General features: G+C 36.0%; 1 protein-coding gene across 3 annotated transcripts; it reads left to right on the top strand.

Moving 5' to 3' along the window:
- Nucleotides 1–5,382: 5,382 nt before the first annotated feature.
- mfn1b (mitofusin 1b) lies at nt 5,383–17,791 on the top strand. 3 transcript variants are annotated; one of them, XM_044129484.1, is made up of 18 exons: nt 5,383–5,544; nt 5,953–6,110; nt 6,184–6,319; nt 7,501–7,663; nt 8,294–8,418; nt 8,536–8,644; nt 9,508–9,615; nt 9,974–10,127; nt 10,447–10,514; nt 13,027–13,148; nt 13,426–13,552; nt 13,647–13,751; nt 14,227–14,329; nt 14,707–14,933; nt 15,018–15,191; nt 15,705–15,901; nt 16,098–16,232; nt 16,891–17,791. In XM_044129484.1, the coding sequence occupies exons 2-18, from the start codon at nt 5,963–5,965 to the stop codon at nt 16,958–16,960; spliced, it is 2,271 nt and encodes a 756-aa protein (XP_043985419.1). In that variant the 5' UTR covers nt 5,383–5,544; nt 5,953–5,962; the 3' UTR covers nt 16,961–17,791. The 3 variants fall into 3 exon arrangements, with proteins under 3 accessions (XP_043985419.1, XP_043985421.1, XP_043985420.1); XM_044129486.1 differs by having other exon boundaries at nt 5,385–5,429; XM_044129485.1 differs by lacking the exon at nt 5,383–5,544 and adding an exon at nt 5,658–5,711.
- Nucleotides 17,792–18,297: the final 506 nt, after the last annotated feature.

The raw sequence follows: 18,297 nt of genomic DNA, 5'->3' as shown, positions 1-18,297 counted from the left end.
TTCTATTGAGTGTAGAACAATAGGTGCCTGCCATGCAAGTCAGTCACTGCTCTCCTTATGCATTGCTATGGGCAGGCCCCTATTCTTCTTCTTCTTCTTCTTGTTTTTTTATGGCGGTTGGCAAACAACTTTTAGGTGCATTACCGCCACCTTCTAGACTGGAGTATGGATCAGATGTAAAATCACTATAATCTTCCCATAATACCTGTTCTTCTTAGAAAATTAAAAATACTATTAAAAACTACATCCCCCGATGATCTTTGAAGCAAACTTCTAATATCTAATTTATTTTTATTCCTATTTAAATTTCTAATTAACTCCTCCCTTTCTCGAACATACTTACTACATTCTAAAAAAAAATGTTGTATTGTTTCTAATTTCCCACAATAACTACAGAAACCTGTATCATGTTTATTAATTATTTTAAGAGTACTGTTTAAACCTGTATGTCCAAACCTTAATCTAGATATAATATCTTCTTCTTTTTTATTCCTGTTACATTTCCTAAATTCTCCAACTTTTCTTTGGATGCTATAATAAAATCTGGCATTGCTTCCTTTATCCCACTGTTCCTGCCATTTATTCTTAATATACATTTTACTAATATTTTTAACCTCATTTTTACTCATTTTAATATTTAAATCAACAATACACTTTTTTGCTGCATTCTTAGCAAAACTATCTGCCAACTCATTTCCTATTACTCCAATATGAGCAGGAACCCAAACTAATTTGACCAGAGATCCATAACTTTTAATCCTAAACATTAACTGATTAATATCAACTATAATATCTTGCCTTGATTCTGAATTTTGTTCTACAATACTTACTAATGCACTACTTGAATCTGAACAGATTACAACCGCTCTCTCTCTTGTTTCCTCAACCCATTCTAGAGCCATTAAAATAGCCATTAGTTCACCTGTATATACTGTCAATTTGTCTGTTATTCTTTTATTTCTCATAATATCTAATTCCGGAATTATAAAAGCTATTCCTATATTATTATTTGACATTTTAGAGGCATCTGTATATATTTGTATATATTCCGCATATTCATTTCCAATATAACTTTCCACCTCTTTCTTTTCTAATTGTTTTCCTTTTTCCAGTAAGCTTAAATCAACTTCAGCCTGTCCAATTATCCATGGTGGAATAACAGGAATAACAATCACAGGACTAATTAAACTATGATTTAATCCTATCTCTCTTATTTCATTTTTTATAAACCATCCAAAACTATTTATTTGCTTTTTTTCTTTTTCTTGACAAGGTTGTAACATAATATATGGAGGATAACTTTCTTTATGTCCTTTAATATTTGCCCAGTAAGTTATGGCTAATTGTTTCCTTCTGAGCTCCAACGGCATCTCACCCATCTCAACTTGTAGAGCTGAAATTGGGGTACTTTTCATCGCTCCACAACAAAGTCTTAATGCTTGATATTGTATTCTATCTATGGTTTTTAGTAAACTATTTGAAGCTGAATTATATAAAATACATCCATAATCAAAAACTGACCTGATTAGACCAGTGTAAATTGTTTTTAAAGCTTTCCTATCAGCTCCCCATTCTTTTCCTCTTAAACACCTCATTATATTTAAGATTTTTTTACTTTTTCCAACTATTTTATTAACATGAGTCTTCCATGTAAGTTTTTTATCAAACCAGAATCCTAAATATTTAATTTGATCTATCCTTTCAATAACATTCTCATATAATTTGAGATTTGTAATAATATTTAACTTTCTATTAGTAAAAACAACAACTTTAGATTTAGATATTGAGATTCTAAATCCCCATTCTAAAGCCCAAGCTTCTACACTATGTAACGCCTCTTGTAGTTTCCTATTTACAAATTCAATATTTCTTCCCCTCTTCCAAATAAGGCCATCATCTGCAAATAATGAAACGCCAAAAGATTTATCTATATTATTAAAAATATCATTAATCATTATAATAAATAGCATAGGACTTATTATACTACCTTGGGGAGTGCCATTTTCGATTTGATGCCTTGAACTTAATTCGCCACCTACCTTTACTTTTATATTTCTTTCCGTTAAAAAATTTTTAATCCATCTATATATTCTGCCCCTTATCCCCATTTGTTTTATTTTAATTAACAACCCTTCTTTCCATAACATATCATAAGCTTTTTCTATATCTAAAAAAATTGCTATTAAACTCTCCTTATTAATCTGAGCCCGTCTAATTTCATGTTCCAGACATAATGCAGAATCTATTGTACTTCTACCTTTTCTAAAACCAAATTGATAGGATTTAATCTTCTCTTTCAACTCTAAATAATAAATTAATCTATTATTTACCATTTTTTCCATAATCTTACCAATACATGATGTTAAAGCTATTGGCCTGTAACTCTCAGCTGAGTGAGGATCTTTACCAGGTTTACAAATAGGTATAACAATTGCTTCTTTCCACTTGTCAGGTAATATTCCTTCCTTCCATACCTTATTATACAATTCTAATAATATTTTTTTACTCAATTCACTAAGATTACTTAGCATACTGTAACTAATTTGATCATTCCCAGGAGTTGATTTACTGGAATTTTTCAATGCTTTATTCAATTCTATTAAAGAGAAATTTATATTAATAAGGTCCTCATTATCTTCATCATTATACAATAATTCATTTTGATTCTGTAATGTAATTTCACGTCCTTTTTTTTCTTTACTATTTAGATTCTCCGTGCTATGTATCTTTGTAAATACTCTTGCTAATAATTCTGCTTTACTTTTACTATCTACTATAATTTTATCATCGTCTTTTAATACTGGAAAGAAATATTCTCTTGATTTACCGGACATTTTTTTTATAGTATTCCAAACCTTATCTAATGCAGTATTTTTCCCTAAGGACTCACAATATTTCCTCCAATAATCCCTTTTAGCATTTCTTATAATTTTCCTGACTTCTGCCTGTCTCCTTTTGTAATTTATTAAATTTTGGAAACAAATAATTTTTTTAAGAGTTTTAAAAGCCTTATTTCGCATTTTAATTGCTACTGAACATTCTGATGTCCACCAAGGAACTATTCTCTTTTTTTAGTACCATTACTTCTAGGAATGGCTATTTTTGCTGCGCTAATAATGCTTTTACTAATTTCTAAATTCAATTCATTTATTGGTTTACTTGTATCTATATTTACCATATTAATCTCATTTATTATTCTAAATTTTCCCCAATTTGCATCCCCAAATCTCCATTTTCCCTCACTTTTAACCTGGTTTTCCTCTATATCAATTTCTACCTCAACAAAAATTGGATAATGATCACTTCCTATTGTACTTTTTTTGCATACCCTCCAGCTGCAACTATCCGCAAAAGATTGCGACACCAAAGTCAGATCAATAACTGATTCTTTCCCTCTTATCAAATCCACCCGAGTGCCTTCACCATTATTTAACACTACCAATTCTTTTTCTTCAATCACTTCTTCTAAAACTCCTCCATTATAATCATCTTGCTCTCCCCATAAAGTACTGTGTGCATTAAAATCCCCACACCAAATTATCTTCCCTCTCCAATGTCTTAGGATTGTTTCAAGTTTTAATTTTTCCAATTTTTTACAAGGATTATAATAATTTATTATTTTGATACTTCCATTATTTGTCCAAATTTCTACAGCAATAAGTTCTAGGTCTGTTATTATTTGAAGCTGAATGAATTTAATATTTTCTTTTATAAATATGGCACATCCTCCTCCATTCCCATTTATTCTATCTTTACGTAAAACTGAGTAACCATGAATATTAAATTGCAGTTGTGATTTAAGCCATGTTTCTTGAATACATATTATGTCTGGTTTTGTATTTAAATTGTTTATGAAACCTTTAAATTCCTGTCCATTAGCTATTAAACTTCGAGCGTTCCATTGTAGAATTTGAATTATGCAACAATTAGAGAAGCCTCATTTTCAGATGATCCTTCCCCATGTCTAAGTTCATCATGAATTTTTTCCCATGACAGATCTTTGACATTAAAAAAACTTTGTAGCTGCCTTAACTATAATTTTTATTTTTTCAGTCTTAGTTCTTGCTTGTTCTGAGCAATTAATGATATCATAAGAAAGCGGAATTAGTTTTTCTAATGTGACATTACACTGATTTTTATTTATCCCTTCTTCTTTTCCATAATTTGTTTTTGGATCATTTCCAATATTTTTCACCTCTTTCACTGCTTCAGCATATGTAATTCTCCTATCAATTTTAACTTTTTGAATTTCAGCTGCTTCTTTCCTAACCATACATCCTGCATATGCTGCAGTATGATTTCCTCCACAATTACAACATTTCACTGGGTTACTTCCACACTCACCATAAGAGTGTTCACCTCCACATCTACCACATCTCTGTTTCCCTTTACAAACATTCGCAGTATGACCATATCTTTGACACTTATAGCATCTGAGAGGCGGTGGAATATAAGCTCTTACATTAAAACTCATGTAACCAACCATCACCTTATCAGGCAGAACTTTATCTTTGAAATCTAATAGAACAGATGTACTGTCCATTTTCTCCCCATTCCTGAAAGCTTGCAATCGTTTGATGCCTATAATCTCTCCTCCTTTCATTACTTTCTTAAGCTCTTCCAAATTTTCTCCAACAGGGATCCCTGATATTACCCCTTTCACAGGCCCCTATAATAATAAAGAGACACCTTATTGGGTGTAGAGTAATAGGTTCCTGCCATTGCTTTGCAAAATACTCACATTAACTTGTATTGAAAATATATGAAGTCAAACTTAAAAGAGTAAAAAAATCTTTTTTTAAAAAATAATTTGACACATAACCACAAAGATTTACAGTCAGGAAAATGTATTGTAGTTAGTTTAAAACATGTCACATTCTTCTGAGATTCAAAAAGAAGATGAAATGTAAAAGTTATAAATATAGAATTTGTTCATTTCTATCCTTATATTCTAAAAACCCTATTTTATTACTTGATAGATATAGTATGATAATACAATTTCAATTTAATGGTAGCAGTCTAATCTTTTCTGTTGTTCATGTATGAGCTTAAGTCATGTTTAATGCACAAAATACTAGCAAGCAAGAGAAATTCTGGTAAGCCAGAGATTGGCCATTAGCAGCCTGTTCTGGATTTTATGGGCAGAGATCGTTTCAGACATTGAGCTACAAAATACTCATCTACTAAACATCAATCACGTTTCTTTCAAATACGGCACTATTGTAGAATAAATAAACAAGTTCTTCAGCATTATATAATTTGTTGTCAAGAAGCATTGTTTTAGCAAAGAAAAAACTAAACCTAAAATACATTTCACGTTAATATTTCATTTTCCGCAATGTGACTGCTTTTATTTTTTTAAACTTGTGTCAAAGTTGTATTTCCGGTGGTTAGCTTGTCTTTGCAGCGGTGCTGGATACAAACAGAAGGTTAGGCAGGTTGACAGCGACGAATCTTGTACGAAGTGCGAGGATATTTAGTCTAGTCAGGGTAGAGCATCTTTTTTTATATTATGTAAAGTGGACGCCGGTTTTTAGGACTGTGGTGAGGATATATTTACACTTCTGACTAATGTTACCACATTGCCGCTGCCGCTACTTTCACTAGCCTAGCTTAACTCGTGCTAGCTTCATACCGGCTCGTTAAATATTACACTTCCGAGTTTTGTAGCTAGCCTGCAGGCAGCCTAGAAAACAGGAACATCTCTGTCAGTTAGTAATTATTTAATATTCATTATATTATCAGTAATTTAAGCGTCAGTTATCTTATGGATTTAATAATTATTAAATTGGGTTAAAGATAGTTTTTCTTCAGAGTAGCCACAATATTGTGGAGTTACTTTAGCCCTGTTAGGCTTTAATCTAAATAGTACGATGGTGGGCTTTTTGCGCGCTGTCTATAAAAGTGTAAATAAATTAAATGTAGTTTGTGTAACACCTCCCGTGTCTCTAGATTGAGCACCATGGCTGCTACTCCAACACTCATGCGGACAGATTCAGCTCGGGGGGACTTTTCTCCTCTAAAGCACTTTGTTGTAGCCAAGAAGAAGATCAGCGATGTGTTTGAACAGCTTCTCAGCTACGTGAAAGAGACATCAGAGTTTGTCGAAGGTGAGTTTGTCAACTTATGACTAACTAGACCTGTCATCTGTCTTTAACTTTTTAAACTGTTCTGTGCTGACAGTCATCAGTGGGAATGAGGCTCTGGGGACAATCGCGACTAAAGATCAGAAGGTGGAGATTCAAATCTATGCCGACAAGCTTGCAGTCATTAAGGAGGTCCTGGCTCGCAGGCACATGAAGGTGGCGTTTTTTGGCAGGTAAATGCGTCACTCCTCACCTGAGGCTTGATATCCTGCTGTAGAGATTTTTCCTTCCTATTGTTCTTACTTGGGATGTAAAATACAATAGCGTGGGTAGATGTGTTTCACTTTCACTTTGCAATGTCATGCAACAAACACTATGTAAGAGTGTAGTAAGTTTAATTCATGTTTACAAGTATATGGCTGATTTTTTTTTTAAATTAACAATTAAAAATCAACAAAAAATCAAACAAAAACATCTCAAAACATGAAGGTCTTTGGCTGTGATATGTAGCTTATTTGCTCTTTTTTGTTATCATTTTTTAACTGTATTTGTTAGTAAATAAGTCGTACCAACCAAAATTATTATCTTCTTTCCATCTATCCATCTAATGGGGGGAAACCCTTCAAAGCTCACTGAAGGAGAACTGCTAAGAGTGATGTATGTTACACTCCGTAATGTTTACTTGCCAACTAGTTGTTTTGGTGACATGCCTGGAATAAGCATTTCCTCATCTACCACCACAAATAAATATGTTATTAGTTGAACTCTTCAGAGAAATCAACTGCAAATGTGTGCCTTGGTCAGCATAGGACTGAACGTTTTATCAACAAAAATAAGTGTTAAATATGTGGAAAAACCTTGTGTACACTGTTGAGTATGGCATAAGATCTGTGATCCTGTGGCTCCATTTCTCCTACAAAGCTACTAGGAATGTTGTTAGAATGAGTTATTATATGAGGACATGGTCAATATAAATCTGGTAGCCTCAGCACTAGATTTATGGGTCACAATTGTTTCAGGGTTGTCTCGGTGACAGACCTGAATCCCATAGAAAACATGCTGGTTTTGTTAAATAAGATTGCTGAGGAAGGGTCTCTGGGTGGTGGAGAACGATGAGCAAAAGACTCATCCTTTTGTGTTCTTCAACTTTGTGAAATGACCTTAAAATGATTATTGACTGTCGTTTTAAAGATATTTGTAGTAAGTGTATTTGTGCCACCACCATAATTTTAAAGATAATAAACTCCAAAGGTCACAAACATAAGATATGCACACCTTTGTTTTTTGTTTTTTTTGCTTTATCTCCTAAATTAAGATGGTAGGAACTTGGTTCTGAACTGAAATCACTGACAACATCTTGGTTTGAGTTGAGTAACAGGAAGAGGCCTGTTTGACCTCTGATGTTTTCCTGCAGGACCAGTAATGGTAAAAGCACGGTGATTAATGCCATGCTGAGGGACCGAGTCCTGCCCAGCGGGATTGGTCACACCACTAACTGCTTCCTGAGCGTTGAAGGCACTGATGAAGAGAAGGCCTACCTTAAAACTGAGGGCTCAGAAGAGGAGAAGAGCATTAAAGTAAATGTCTTAGCTTTTGTTTTATTTTTGTAAATTTTTTGTTATTGCAAATATGCCTAATCCTTGTCACATTTTACATTAGAACTATGTCAATTAAAGTAAAGTTTTAACCCAAATCCACAACATAATTATTTCCTTCTAACTAGACTAACTCTCCTGCCTTTATCTGGTTTTCAGACTGGAATAAAACTAGTGTATGTTCACATTTTGACTTTTTATTGTTTTCATATCACTTCTCAGCATTTAGTCGGATAAGATGAAAGGGGCAGGAAAAATGTGGATGAACTGCAATGTTTTTGCTGTTGTGAAAGAGTTAGGAAAGTAGGTCAGACAGTTAAGAACACAGTTTGATTGAATTTATTACTTGATAAGAGTTGAGAATTTCATACTGATTCCTAAAGACAGGCCTAGGATTTAAGTAAAAAAGAAACTGTTTCTCCTCGTCATAGTTTGATCCACTGGTGGTCAGGTATTTCAGGAATGATTTTGATTACTTGCCTGTTGCGTATTTCTGTTTAGGAGTTAATATATTATCAGAGGTTGCTTCCCTAAACGTTAATGAAACACACATGTTTATATGTGTTTGTTATTCCTTCAACATTCATCCCATCTTTTCCGACCCGTCTGCAGACTGTAAACCAGCTGGCTCACGCTCTGCACATGGATGAAAGCCTGGACGCCGGCTGTCTGGTCCGGGTGTTCTGGCCAAAAACCAAATGTGCTCTGCTTCGAGACGACCTGGTCCTTGTGGATAGGTAGACGTAAAATCACATCTGGAAAACCTGTGTGACTGTTTATATAGCTTATTTTAATATACAAATGCATTATTTTTCCCCATTTTAACATTTATTTGGACATTTTTCTCCCTCTAGTCCAGGGACAGATGTCACAACGCAGCTGGACAGTTGGATTGACAAGTTTTGCCTGGACGCTGATGTCTTTGTGCTCGTGGCAAACTCTGAATCAACACTTATGAACACGGTATTATTTCACACCTGTGGGATTTATTTATTTTGCATGAGGCGTTAAGCAGGTTAGATAAGTTTTAAAGTCTTTTATTTATTATGAAACTGGGCATAACCTAGTCATTCCTGTATTTAGCTAGTGCTGTCTATTAAATCTGTTGTGTCATCATGAGATATGCAGGATTGGTGTCCTTAGCTAGGAAGCAGGGTTGTGCTAACGGTGTAACTGCTTTATGTGTTGTTGATGGTAGTGGGATGGCTTTTTTTTTCTTTTTAGCTCTTGGTTTATAATGTTTGACAAAGATATGTTCTATGATATGGAACAAGTGCATAATTAAAATACAGATTTATCTCTGGTATTTTTTTTTATTTTTAAATTTTCTTATATTTAGAAAACATATGGATCATTAAAAGTTTGTTTTTCTAAGTATATAAAATGCTTTTAGTAGTCACTTAGGGTTTAATTGAGCAGCAACTATTTAATTTCCAAGCAAGTGTCGGTTTTTTCAGTCACTTATGTTTACTCAAGAGGCCGTTCTACATACTTTCCATCCTTAGCTGGTTAGACTGCCATCGGCTGTGTGTACGCAGCCTCAGAAAGGCTCCACTTGTCTCTGTCTGCTCAGGCATTCATGCAATGTGAAGCTAAACACAGTCACTGCTGCTCATAAAGAGAAAGCAGACTCTCATTCCCATGCTGGCTGTCCACTGGACCTGAACCAAATTCTGACATGGCAGAAGATTAATAAATATATTTTGTTGTTGAATAGCAGTGTTCGTTTGGAACATTTCTGAAAACGATGTACCGAATACATCCTGACTTGTCTTGAGTTTGTTTTCTGAAGCATATTATTGACCTTGTGTTTATATTCTATTTAGGAAAAACATTTTTTCCACAAAGTGAACGAGCGTCTCTCAAAGCCAAACATCTTCATCCTTAACAATCGCTGGGACGCCTCGGCAAATGAACCTGAGTACATGGAGGACGTGAGTTAAAACTCTTGTTGTAGCTTTCAAGCCACAAACGAAGACATTTCAACACATTAGGCAAATTATTACTGCTAGTAAAATAAACCCTACAAATGTTTTTGTATTCGTTTTATTTCAAACAGACAATAAAAAGTAGAAATGGAGAAGAAAGATGAGACTGTCATGAAAAATGTATTAAAATATCTTCTGATTTTCTGCCCCTCTAATCCATTCGCAGAAACTGCTTTTGTATGATGACCTTACTTATTTATGTAATATTTGTGGGGTTTTTTTGCAACTCTATCATGAAATCTCATTGAAAACGAACCTGTTAATATTGATACAAGTGGTTTTTTTTGGGGGGGGGTTTTCGCAGGTGAGGAAGCAGCACACAGACCGCTGTGTGAACTTTCTTGTGGAGGAACTAAAAGTTGTTGACCGTGATCAGGCACCCAACCGTATTTTCTTTGTCTCTGCAAAAGAGGTGCTCAACTCCCGGATGCAGCGAGCGCAGGGCATGCCGGAAACAGGTGAGCGTGAAATATAGTTTATTCGTTACTCTGTTCAACCAGGGCAGAGAAAGATTGTGCTGTAGTTTCATGGATGGCTCTTGTTTATTTACTTTGGATTTTTGTGTCTAATTTGTTAAGTATTCTATCTTTACTTAGTGAAAAAATGTAGAGAGCAAACAAAAAATTTGATGCTAAATTAAATGAATACAAGTTAACAATAAAACAGTTATATTTTTATTTTTTTCATATATTTTTTAAAGATTTAAATAATTTATATTTTAGGTGAAGTCTTTAAATAAGAGTTTAGGTAACATTATGTTATACTTTTATCCCACAGGTGGCGCTCTGGCTGAGGGCTTCAAGGAGAGACTAAAGGAGTTCCAAAGTTTTGAGAGAAGGTTTGAGGTACACAGACTAGTGTTATATTGAGGATGTGGCTTAAAGTCTGGTATTATAATTACCAGTAAAGCATGATGATTATGTTACAAACCGACTTCTATTTTAATAACAGTCATCCTGTCTCTTCATTGAATCTCCTTTCTGTAGCAAACAGAGAAGGGATACAAGTTGATTAATAGATAATCACTTGAAGTTTTTTTATGCATCTAGAATGGTTAGTTTACACTGTTCAATTATCAGCTGCCTAAAAAAAGCATTTATTACAGAATCTATGTTTTTATCCTAAATCACTGGTGAGTCTGTGTGAGAGACTCACCAGCAGCCAGCATAATGATGTGAGTCAATGACCAAATACATGATACAAATATTAGGCTGTGAAGTTTTCAGGAAACAAAGTGCAGTAGTTCTGCTGCTGTAATAAATGTCTTTTTATTGTTGTTTTTTTTCCCAGTTATGAGTGTCTTCACCTGTCACCTTTTCCTCACCAACCTTTCCCTCCTATCAAAATGAGAACCACATAAGAGCAGGATAAACACCTGCAACTGGCTTTCCTTCCATCATTGGACTAATCAAATCTGTCCTGCTGCAAAAATAGAAACGCCCAACTTAGAGTTTTCATCATAGTGGTTTTCAGTAACCAGAGAGCTAGCTCAGAGCCAGGTCATTATGTTGCTGTAAACGTAGACTTCCAGTGAATGGTTGAACTGATTTTGTTTCATTCAGAGGTTATTGGAGGATTGCAGTGCAGAGAAACAGTTTAATAACACAGATTCAAGGTTTCCCCCAGAAAACTCCCTAAGCCCTGAGGTTGGGCACTAGGGCAGTCATTCATCCAGCAGCTTGTTGGGTTTTTTTTAGTTAAAAACTGTTTAAAGTTGACAGAAAATTTTTAAATATCACTTGATAATTATCCGTTATTGGAAGATTGGAAAATTAATACATGAACACTAAAGTGTTAAAAATGCAACCTTTTTAAAAACACTTAAATAAATAAGCAATTCTTAGCCCATTGGGGGCACAAGTAAAGCCTGGTGGCCCGCCAGGCTTATAATACACTGGAGGAAACCCTGAGATCATATTATTTATGTTTATATCCCTACAAACAGATGACGTCATATCTCGGTATGATGTCTTAAGTGATGCATTAACGCTTTTTTGATGCATCATTTAAGTGCTGCCCGTTAAACACTTCACAAGAAGCTGTTCTATGTTCAAGAATTACAGCACTGGACAATTAAAAAGAAAAACCCTAAGTTTTCAGAATTGATTGACTCTGTCTGAAGACCAAGATGGGTGCAGCAGAACTGAGTCAAAAATTGGTTTCATTGTTGTATTTTCTGTCTTTATGTGTATAAAAATATACATAATTGACTGAACTTTTAAACAGCGCTTTGACCAAAAGGTTTGATTGGTGGCTTGCTCTTTTTCAACCTTGTGGAAATGCATAAAAGTGGTGCTAAGCAAACAATAGAAAAAAGTTAACATTGGACTAATCTGATGGAAAAAACTCCTGGTCAGTTTTTGTAATGTTTCCCCACTCAGAGCAGGCACCTGTAGGGTAGGTCCCTTTAGATATGTGCCTGTTCTTCAACCTGCGTCTTCATTGCTGAAGTCTAGATTCACTTAGGTGAGGTGAACAGTTGTTTGGTTTCATTTGACATCTGTTTGCATTTTTCAGTTTAATATTTTTTATTTTATTTCACCTTAACATACACCATTTTAGCAAACATGTAGTTGTATCTTTGAGAAAATCAGCAAAACTACTTAGAAGTTAGAACCTTGAAACATCAGTAATTACTGACCTAATCTGTGTTATGAACTAACCTGAGCTAGAGCTTTTCTGTTTAGCTGATCCATATCTAAATCAAAGAAGTCAGTTGCCCTTTGCCATCCAGTAATCAGTTATAAACAACAAGTGCCTGCAGATTTTAGTATAACATTTAATGTGTAAGTGCATCACATCATGGAAATTGGGCTTACTTCCAGATTGTATTTATTCATAACAAAAGTCATGCTTAAATTTGATTAATATTGAACTGATCAAATAAGAATAGGCAATATTCTTATTTGAAGTTAGTCTAAACTAACATCCTATTAGGAACAGATGAGTTTCCTCCTATAGCTGTAATGTCAAGACAAATCTTTATGTCCATAAATTTATGTTCACTCTAGAACCGAAGGACACAACATTCCTATGTTTTCTTGTTTTGACATGTTTTTTGTTCTTCTACAATTTGTCTGGTTTTTCATAAGTTTCCATTATTTACAAACTTTTCTGTGGCTAAGCCAACACACAAGTGGGACCCTTTTGTATGCGGGCTGTGCGACACAAGGTACACACTCTGCTGCTGTCATTTTCATGCCTGTGTCTCCATTTTTTCCCCCTTTATCTTTAGTTAAAAGCAGCAGGTGTCTATCTTGTCCTGTTTGTCTCCACACCGCATGCTTAACTCATGCAGGCGGTCCGGCAGCACCCAGCGTACCTGTCACAGTAAACTTGTGTGTTGTGGCCTCGCAGGAGTGTATCTCGCAGTCAGCAGTGAAAACAAAGTTTGAGCAGCACACTATCAGGGCCAAGCAGATCATAGAAAAAGTCAAGACCATCATGGATGCCATCAACATTGAAGCAGCAGAGAAACGGTGAGCATCCCTCTGCATGTCTTCTACTCTTGTTTTTCTTTTATAGCTATTAGGAATTTTACAGTTCATAATGAACTAATAGTCTTTTTATCAATGTCTTAAAGGTTTTAACAGGTAAACTAGATAATAGGAATCTTCTGAGTAGTTAAAGTTAAGCGTAATGTGGTTAAGCAATTTAAAAAGAACTTCAGGTGAAATGAAAATGGAGCAAACACAGTTGGCTGTTCAGTTGCTTGGGTGCTTGTATCCGCCATGACTTTTCGTTTTGGACTTTCAGAGTGGCAGCACTGGAGGACAGAGAGTATCAGAGAGACCGGCTGGAGTTTGTCAGGAATCAACTCAACTTACTCACTGAAGAGATAAAAAAGAAGATCAAAGCCATCAGCGACGATGTGGAGTCCAAGGTAACAAGAAGTGGGATAACTTCACCCTGCCTGTAACAGCAACCGAATCACCAGTAAATAAGCTGTCAGACTTATGTACTTGTGTTACACTCAGGTGTCCATTGCTATGGGAGAGGAGATCGACCGTCTTCATGTGATCGTTGACGAGTTCCGCGGTGATTTCCACCCTTCACAGCAAGTCCTCAAACTCTACAAGGCTGTAAGTAAAACTCTGTAAAAACAGCTGATCGCTCTAGTCGAGGTTATTTGTCGCACTTCAGCAACATGGCAACTCAAAGTGCTTCACACAATGAAACATCATACAGTAACCCGTTATGAAACATAAACTAAGCATTACATTTTGTGAAATCTCATCATCAAAAGCAAATATCAAATATATTAATTAATGTTCCAGCTATTATTAATCAGAGGCAACTTTAGACCTGTGGGTTTTTAACTTTGATGTAAAGGATCTCAGAATTTCAGCTGTTCTGCAGTTGAGCAAACTTCCACTAATCTGGAAGTTTGCTCCAGATTAGTGGAGCTTAAAAACTGAATGCTGCTTCTCCGTGTTTGGTCTTCTGGTTCTGTTCTGCTCTGAACCAGAATCAGAGAGATCTGGAGTGTTGATACAACAACAGCAACAAAGTGTTTCTTCTCTAGCTCACCTGAACTTCTCTCTTTGTCACTGGCAGCATCTGCTGGGGCATGTGGAACAGGGAATGGGAAAGAACCTGGCGTTCCGCTGCTCCAATGCCATCAACGTCTCTGTCCAGTCTTCTCAGCAATACATGATGGGTAACTGACTACTGACATGACAAGAAATCCCAACAGATTGATGGAAAACTTATTTTTCTGGATCATTGTGAATACACCTAATCAGAAGCATTTGGTCACCTGACTGTACTATATTAGTCCTTGCTGAATGTCATCATCACATGCCTCATTATGCTACAAATGCATCACCATTTCAGACCTGCATGCAGACTGTCCTCTGTGACACTGATGCAGGTAAACTGGTAATGCGGTCAATGATAAAATATACAGGGTGCTGTTATAAAACCAAACCATGAAGTCTTTTTTTTTTTTGGAAGAAATTAAGACAGGTGTAAGTTTTTGTTTTCTTTCAAATATGAATGTTTTTTTTATGCGTGTGTGTGTGTGTAACATTTCAGAGAGCATGGTGCCTCTGCTTCCCTCGACGGCTCAGAGCCAAGTCCACATGCTGGTGCCCAAAAAGACGTTCGACCTGAGCTATGACCTGAACTGTGCTGCCATTTGCAGTGACTTCCAGGAAAACATCGAGTTCCAGTTTTCGTTGGGCTTGAAGGCTTTAGTGCACCGCTACCTGGGTTCTGTTAATGCACAGAGAGCTCTCAAACTGGTAGATCCAAACTTGCAGGTACCTTCTGAAGTGAACATGATGAAATGTCATATTGTCTATTTGGGGGTAAACCAGCCTAAAGTTGAAGTTTTTATTCTGTAGAACTCTAGAGCTGTAGTTCCTGTAACGCCTTCGTCTGAGCCCCCATCCATCGCAGCACCGCCCAACAACGAGAAGGCTCTGATGACCCAGGAAGACCTGATGATAGCCATGGCAACCAACTTGGCATCCATCACTTCCCGCACCTCAATGGGCATCATCGTTGTTGGAGGAGTGGTATGTCCTTATGAACCATGTGTATTTAATTATGGTCTAAATGCTGGAAAAAATTAAGACCTTAAGATGTCTTAAATTAATTTAAAAACATTTAGGTATACCTTAAATACATTGACCACAGGTCTTAAATTTTGTCATTGCAAGACTAATTAATGAAGATTTTTATTTTCTTATCAAGCTGAGGTTTGAATCACATGCAGATGTTTTCATTTCGTTCTTTGACTTGAGGCGGTTGAGGCCGCCTGCTACTTGTTGCTAACATACCCTTGCTAGCTAGCAAGCTAGTTTTTTTTTTTTTGCCTTTATCATGGCCACTAAGTCAGTTTCACAGTTTTTCCTGTACTTACTATAAAGCAGTAAGTTCCCTCAACCATCCTGTTTATAGTTTTTTCAGTCTTAAATTTCCTTCAAGGTGTCATTAAAAAGGTCTTAAATTTGACTTGCCAGTTTGTCTTAAAGCTTCTGACTGTTTTTTTTTTATTTTATTTTATTTTATTTATTTTTGCTCTCAAGGTGTGGAAAACAGTCGGCTGGAGGGTTATTGCCCTGTCGGCTTCCCTCTATGGCCTGGTGTACTTGTACGAGAGACTCACCTGGACCACAAAAGCGAAAGAGCGAACTCTGAAGCGGCAGTTTGTGGAGTTTGCTACTGAGAAACTGCAGCTCGTCGTCAGTTTTACAAGTGGAAACTGCAGCCGCCAGGTCCAACAGTAAGTCCTGATGTTACAGAAGCTGCCTGTCCAATAACCTGGTAACTGAAAGATCATGTTGTTTCGTGTTGTTGGATAAATTCAACAAACATATACATAATTTTGATTTGCAGTATTGTAAAAAAAAAAAACCTATTGAAATGTATTTTCCCCTCATCATGACTTCCTCCTCTGAGCGGTGTGACTCTGTTTGCAGGGAAATGGCCACGACGTTCGCTCGGCTCTGTGAGCAGGTGGATCAGACGCAGAGGGACCTGGAAGCAAACATCCGTCAGCTGACCACTAATATAGATGAGCTGGAGACCGTCCAGAACTGCTCAAAGACTCTGCGGTGAGTCCTGAACACTTTCTCATGAGTACGACAATAAGGGGAATAGTTTGTAGCTCTTCAGGTAATTCAGCAAGTCTAGCAAAAGTATTTATACTCCTGGAACTATTTTGCAGACTTAAATTGATTTTTTGAGGATATTATGAAATATACCAGCAGAAAATGTTTCCGTAATTGTGGAAAATGAACATAATTTTCAAAAAATTTACAAAGCTTGAAATGCTCCTTTCTATTATAGAAACTTTGTAGAACTCACTTTTTCTGCAGGTACAGTGCAGTCTCCATCTTTGTACATCTACAGAAAGAACTGATGCCCTTTTTTTTTTTCTTTTTGCAAAGCAGCTTAAACTTAGTAAAACTAGCATCTGCTAACTAAAAGGGAACATATTGTGCTTTCTTGAGAAAGTTGGGACAGGTTTGTGTTCCTCGCATTTTGTCTTTGCAAAAATGCTTCAAAAACCTGCTGACCAAACATACTGGAGCTGGGGGTTGCTAAGCAACAGGGCAGTGCCCGCTGATTGAGACTTGATAATCGGGAGGTTTTTGAAACTGCTCGTTTTTCAGACACCAAAAAAACATTTAGTTGTTGCCAAAAAGTGGATGACAAACTTCTTTGGTAAATCTGGTTCATGTTTTATACATTTTTTTATTTTCTGTGCAGGCATAAAGCAACAGAGCTGGAGAAACAGCTGGAGGATTTTACCAAGCAGTACCTGCAGCCTCAGGACTGAAGCCGCCCCTCTTCATTTCGCCGCAGTCTGGCTCTGCTGGAGTCGTCCTGCTCACGATGCCGACTGCTGGTGGCGATGCTGGAAACTGAGTCAACCAAAACATGGAACTCTTTCTGCACACCACCGGGGGCAAAGCTGATGCTCCTCTGAACAAATGAACCTACAATGTTTCTCAGATATTAAGACTTTTTTTAGTTTGTGAAAGATTCTTTTTGTTGCTCAGAAAAACCATTTGTTAATTTTGTAGGTTTCACAGGAAAAATTAAGCAATTTCCCTGTTCTTAATCCATCCAGAAACATCAGGTGCTCACAAAAAAGCAGTTGAATTAAAAAGGAAAAATCTGCCTAAATGAACAGTGGTTGTGAAATTTCTCTCCACCAGGGGGCAGCATGCATTGGTCAGGTTGCCACGGGTTGGATTCAGTTTTTTGACACTAACCTTTTGTGACTTTAATTGTAAAGATGCCTTTTTTACTATACTGTTTATGGAGAAAATGAAGACTTGTGCAGACGTTTGTTCAAACGGGATCAGTTGTAAGTGAAGAAAATAAACGCGTTATATTAAAAGTGTAAGGAAATAGTAAATATATGCACTGTAATCGTGAGTTGGAAGGAAAGCATGTTCTGTAGTTTTATTTCTATTTTCTAACAATCCAAACTGTATAGTTGAAAGAATTTAATGATCAGATATTTTATATTATATTTTATTTATACATAATACAACGGGCTTGCAGTTACACATCACTGCATTTTGTAAACTTTTGTGTTTCCTCTCAAATGTGTTTCAAAATTTGCTAGGTTGCATTAAACCTGAAATCATCTAAAACTTGACTTTGTGTTTGTATTCATGTTTTTACATGCATTTAACTTGGAGGTGTCAAAAATCCGAATTGTGACACTTTGACTTAATTTGTGTGACTCCCAACCAGAATTAAAACCGATACATATTCAGAACCACAACACAGTCAATGGGTGGAGATTGAAACATTTATCATTTTTATTGGGACATAATCTTTACTGAACTGCATCTCATCCTGTGATGTCTGTCGTTTTCTACATTGCAGACATCGTGACGTTGACATGAGGGAAGCTAAAGCGGCCACTGGGACGTTGCTTCTCTATGTCCAGGATCCATTTCGATATCAAAAGCAGAACCACCATATGCTGTTTACTACCTGAAGTTTTTAATAAGCAGAACTGTAAATATCCAACCATCTCAAGATGTAGGCCAGGAATCCTACATTTAAACATTTGAGCAAAAACACCCAATGGGATGAAAAACTGACTACAAAATACATTTACATTTAGCTAATTTGAACTTTTAAGACTTTTTTTAA

The sequence above is a fragment of the Gambusia affinis genome, linkage group LG10 (genome assembly GCF_019740435.1).
Source record: "Gambusia affinis linkage group LG10, SWU_Gaff_1.0, whole genome shotgun sequence".
NCBI classification, from domain to species: domain Eukaryota; kingdom Metazoa; phylum Chordata; class Actinopteri; order Cyprinodontiformes; family Poeciliidae; genus Gambusia; species Gambusia affinis.
This window is presented reverse-complemented; position numbering and strand designations above follow the sequence as displayed.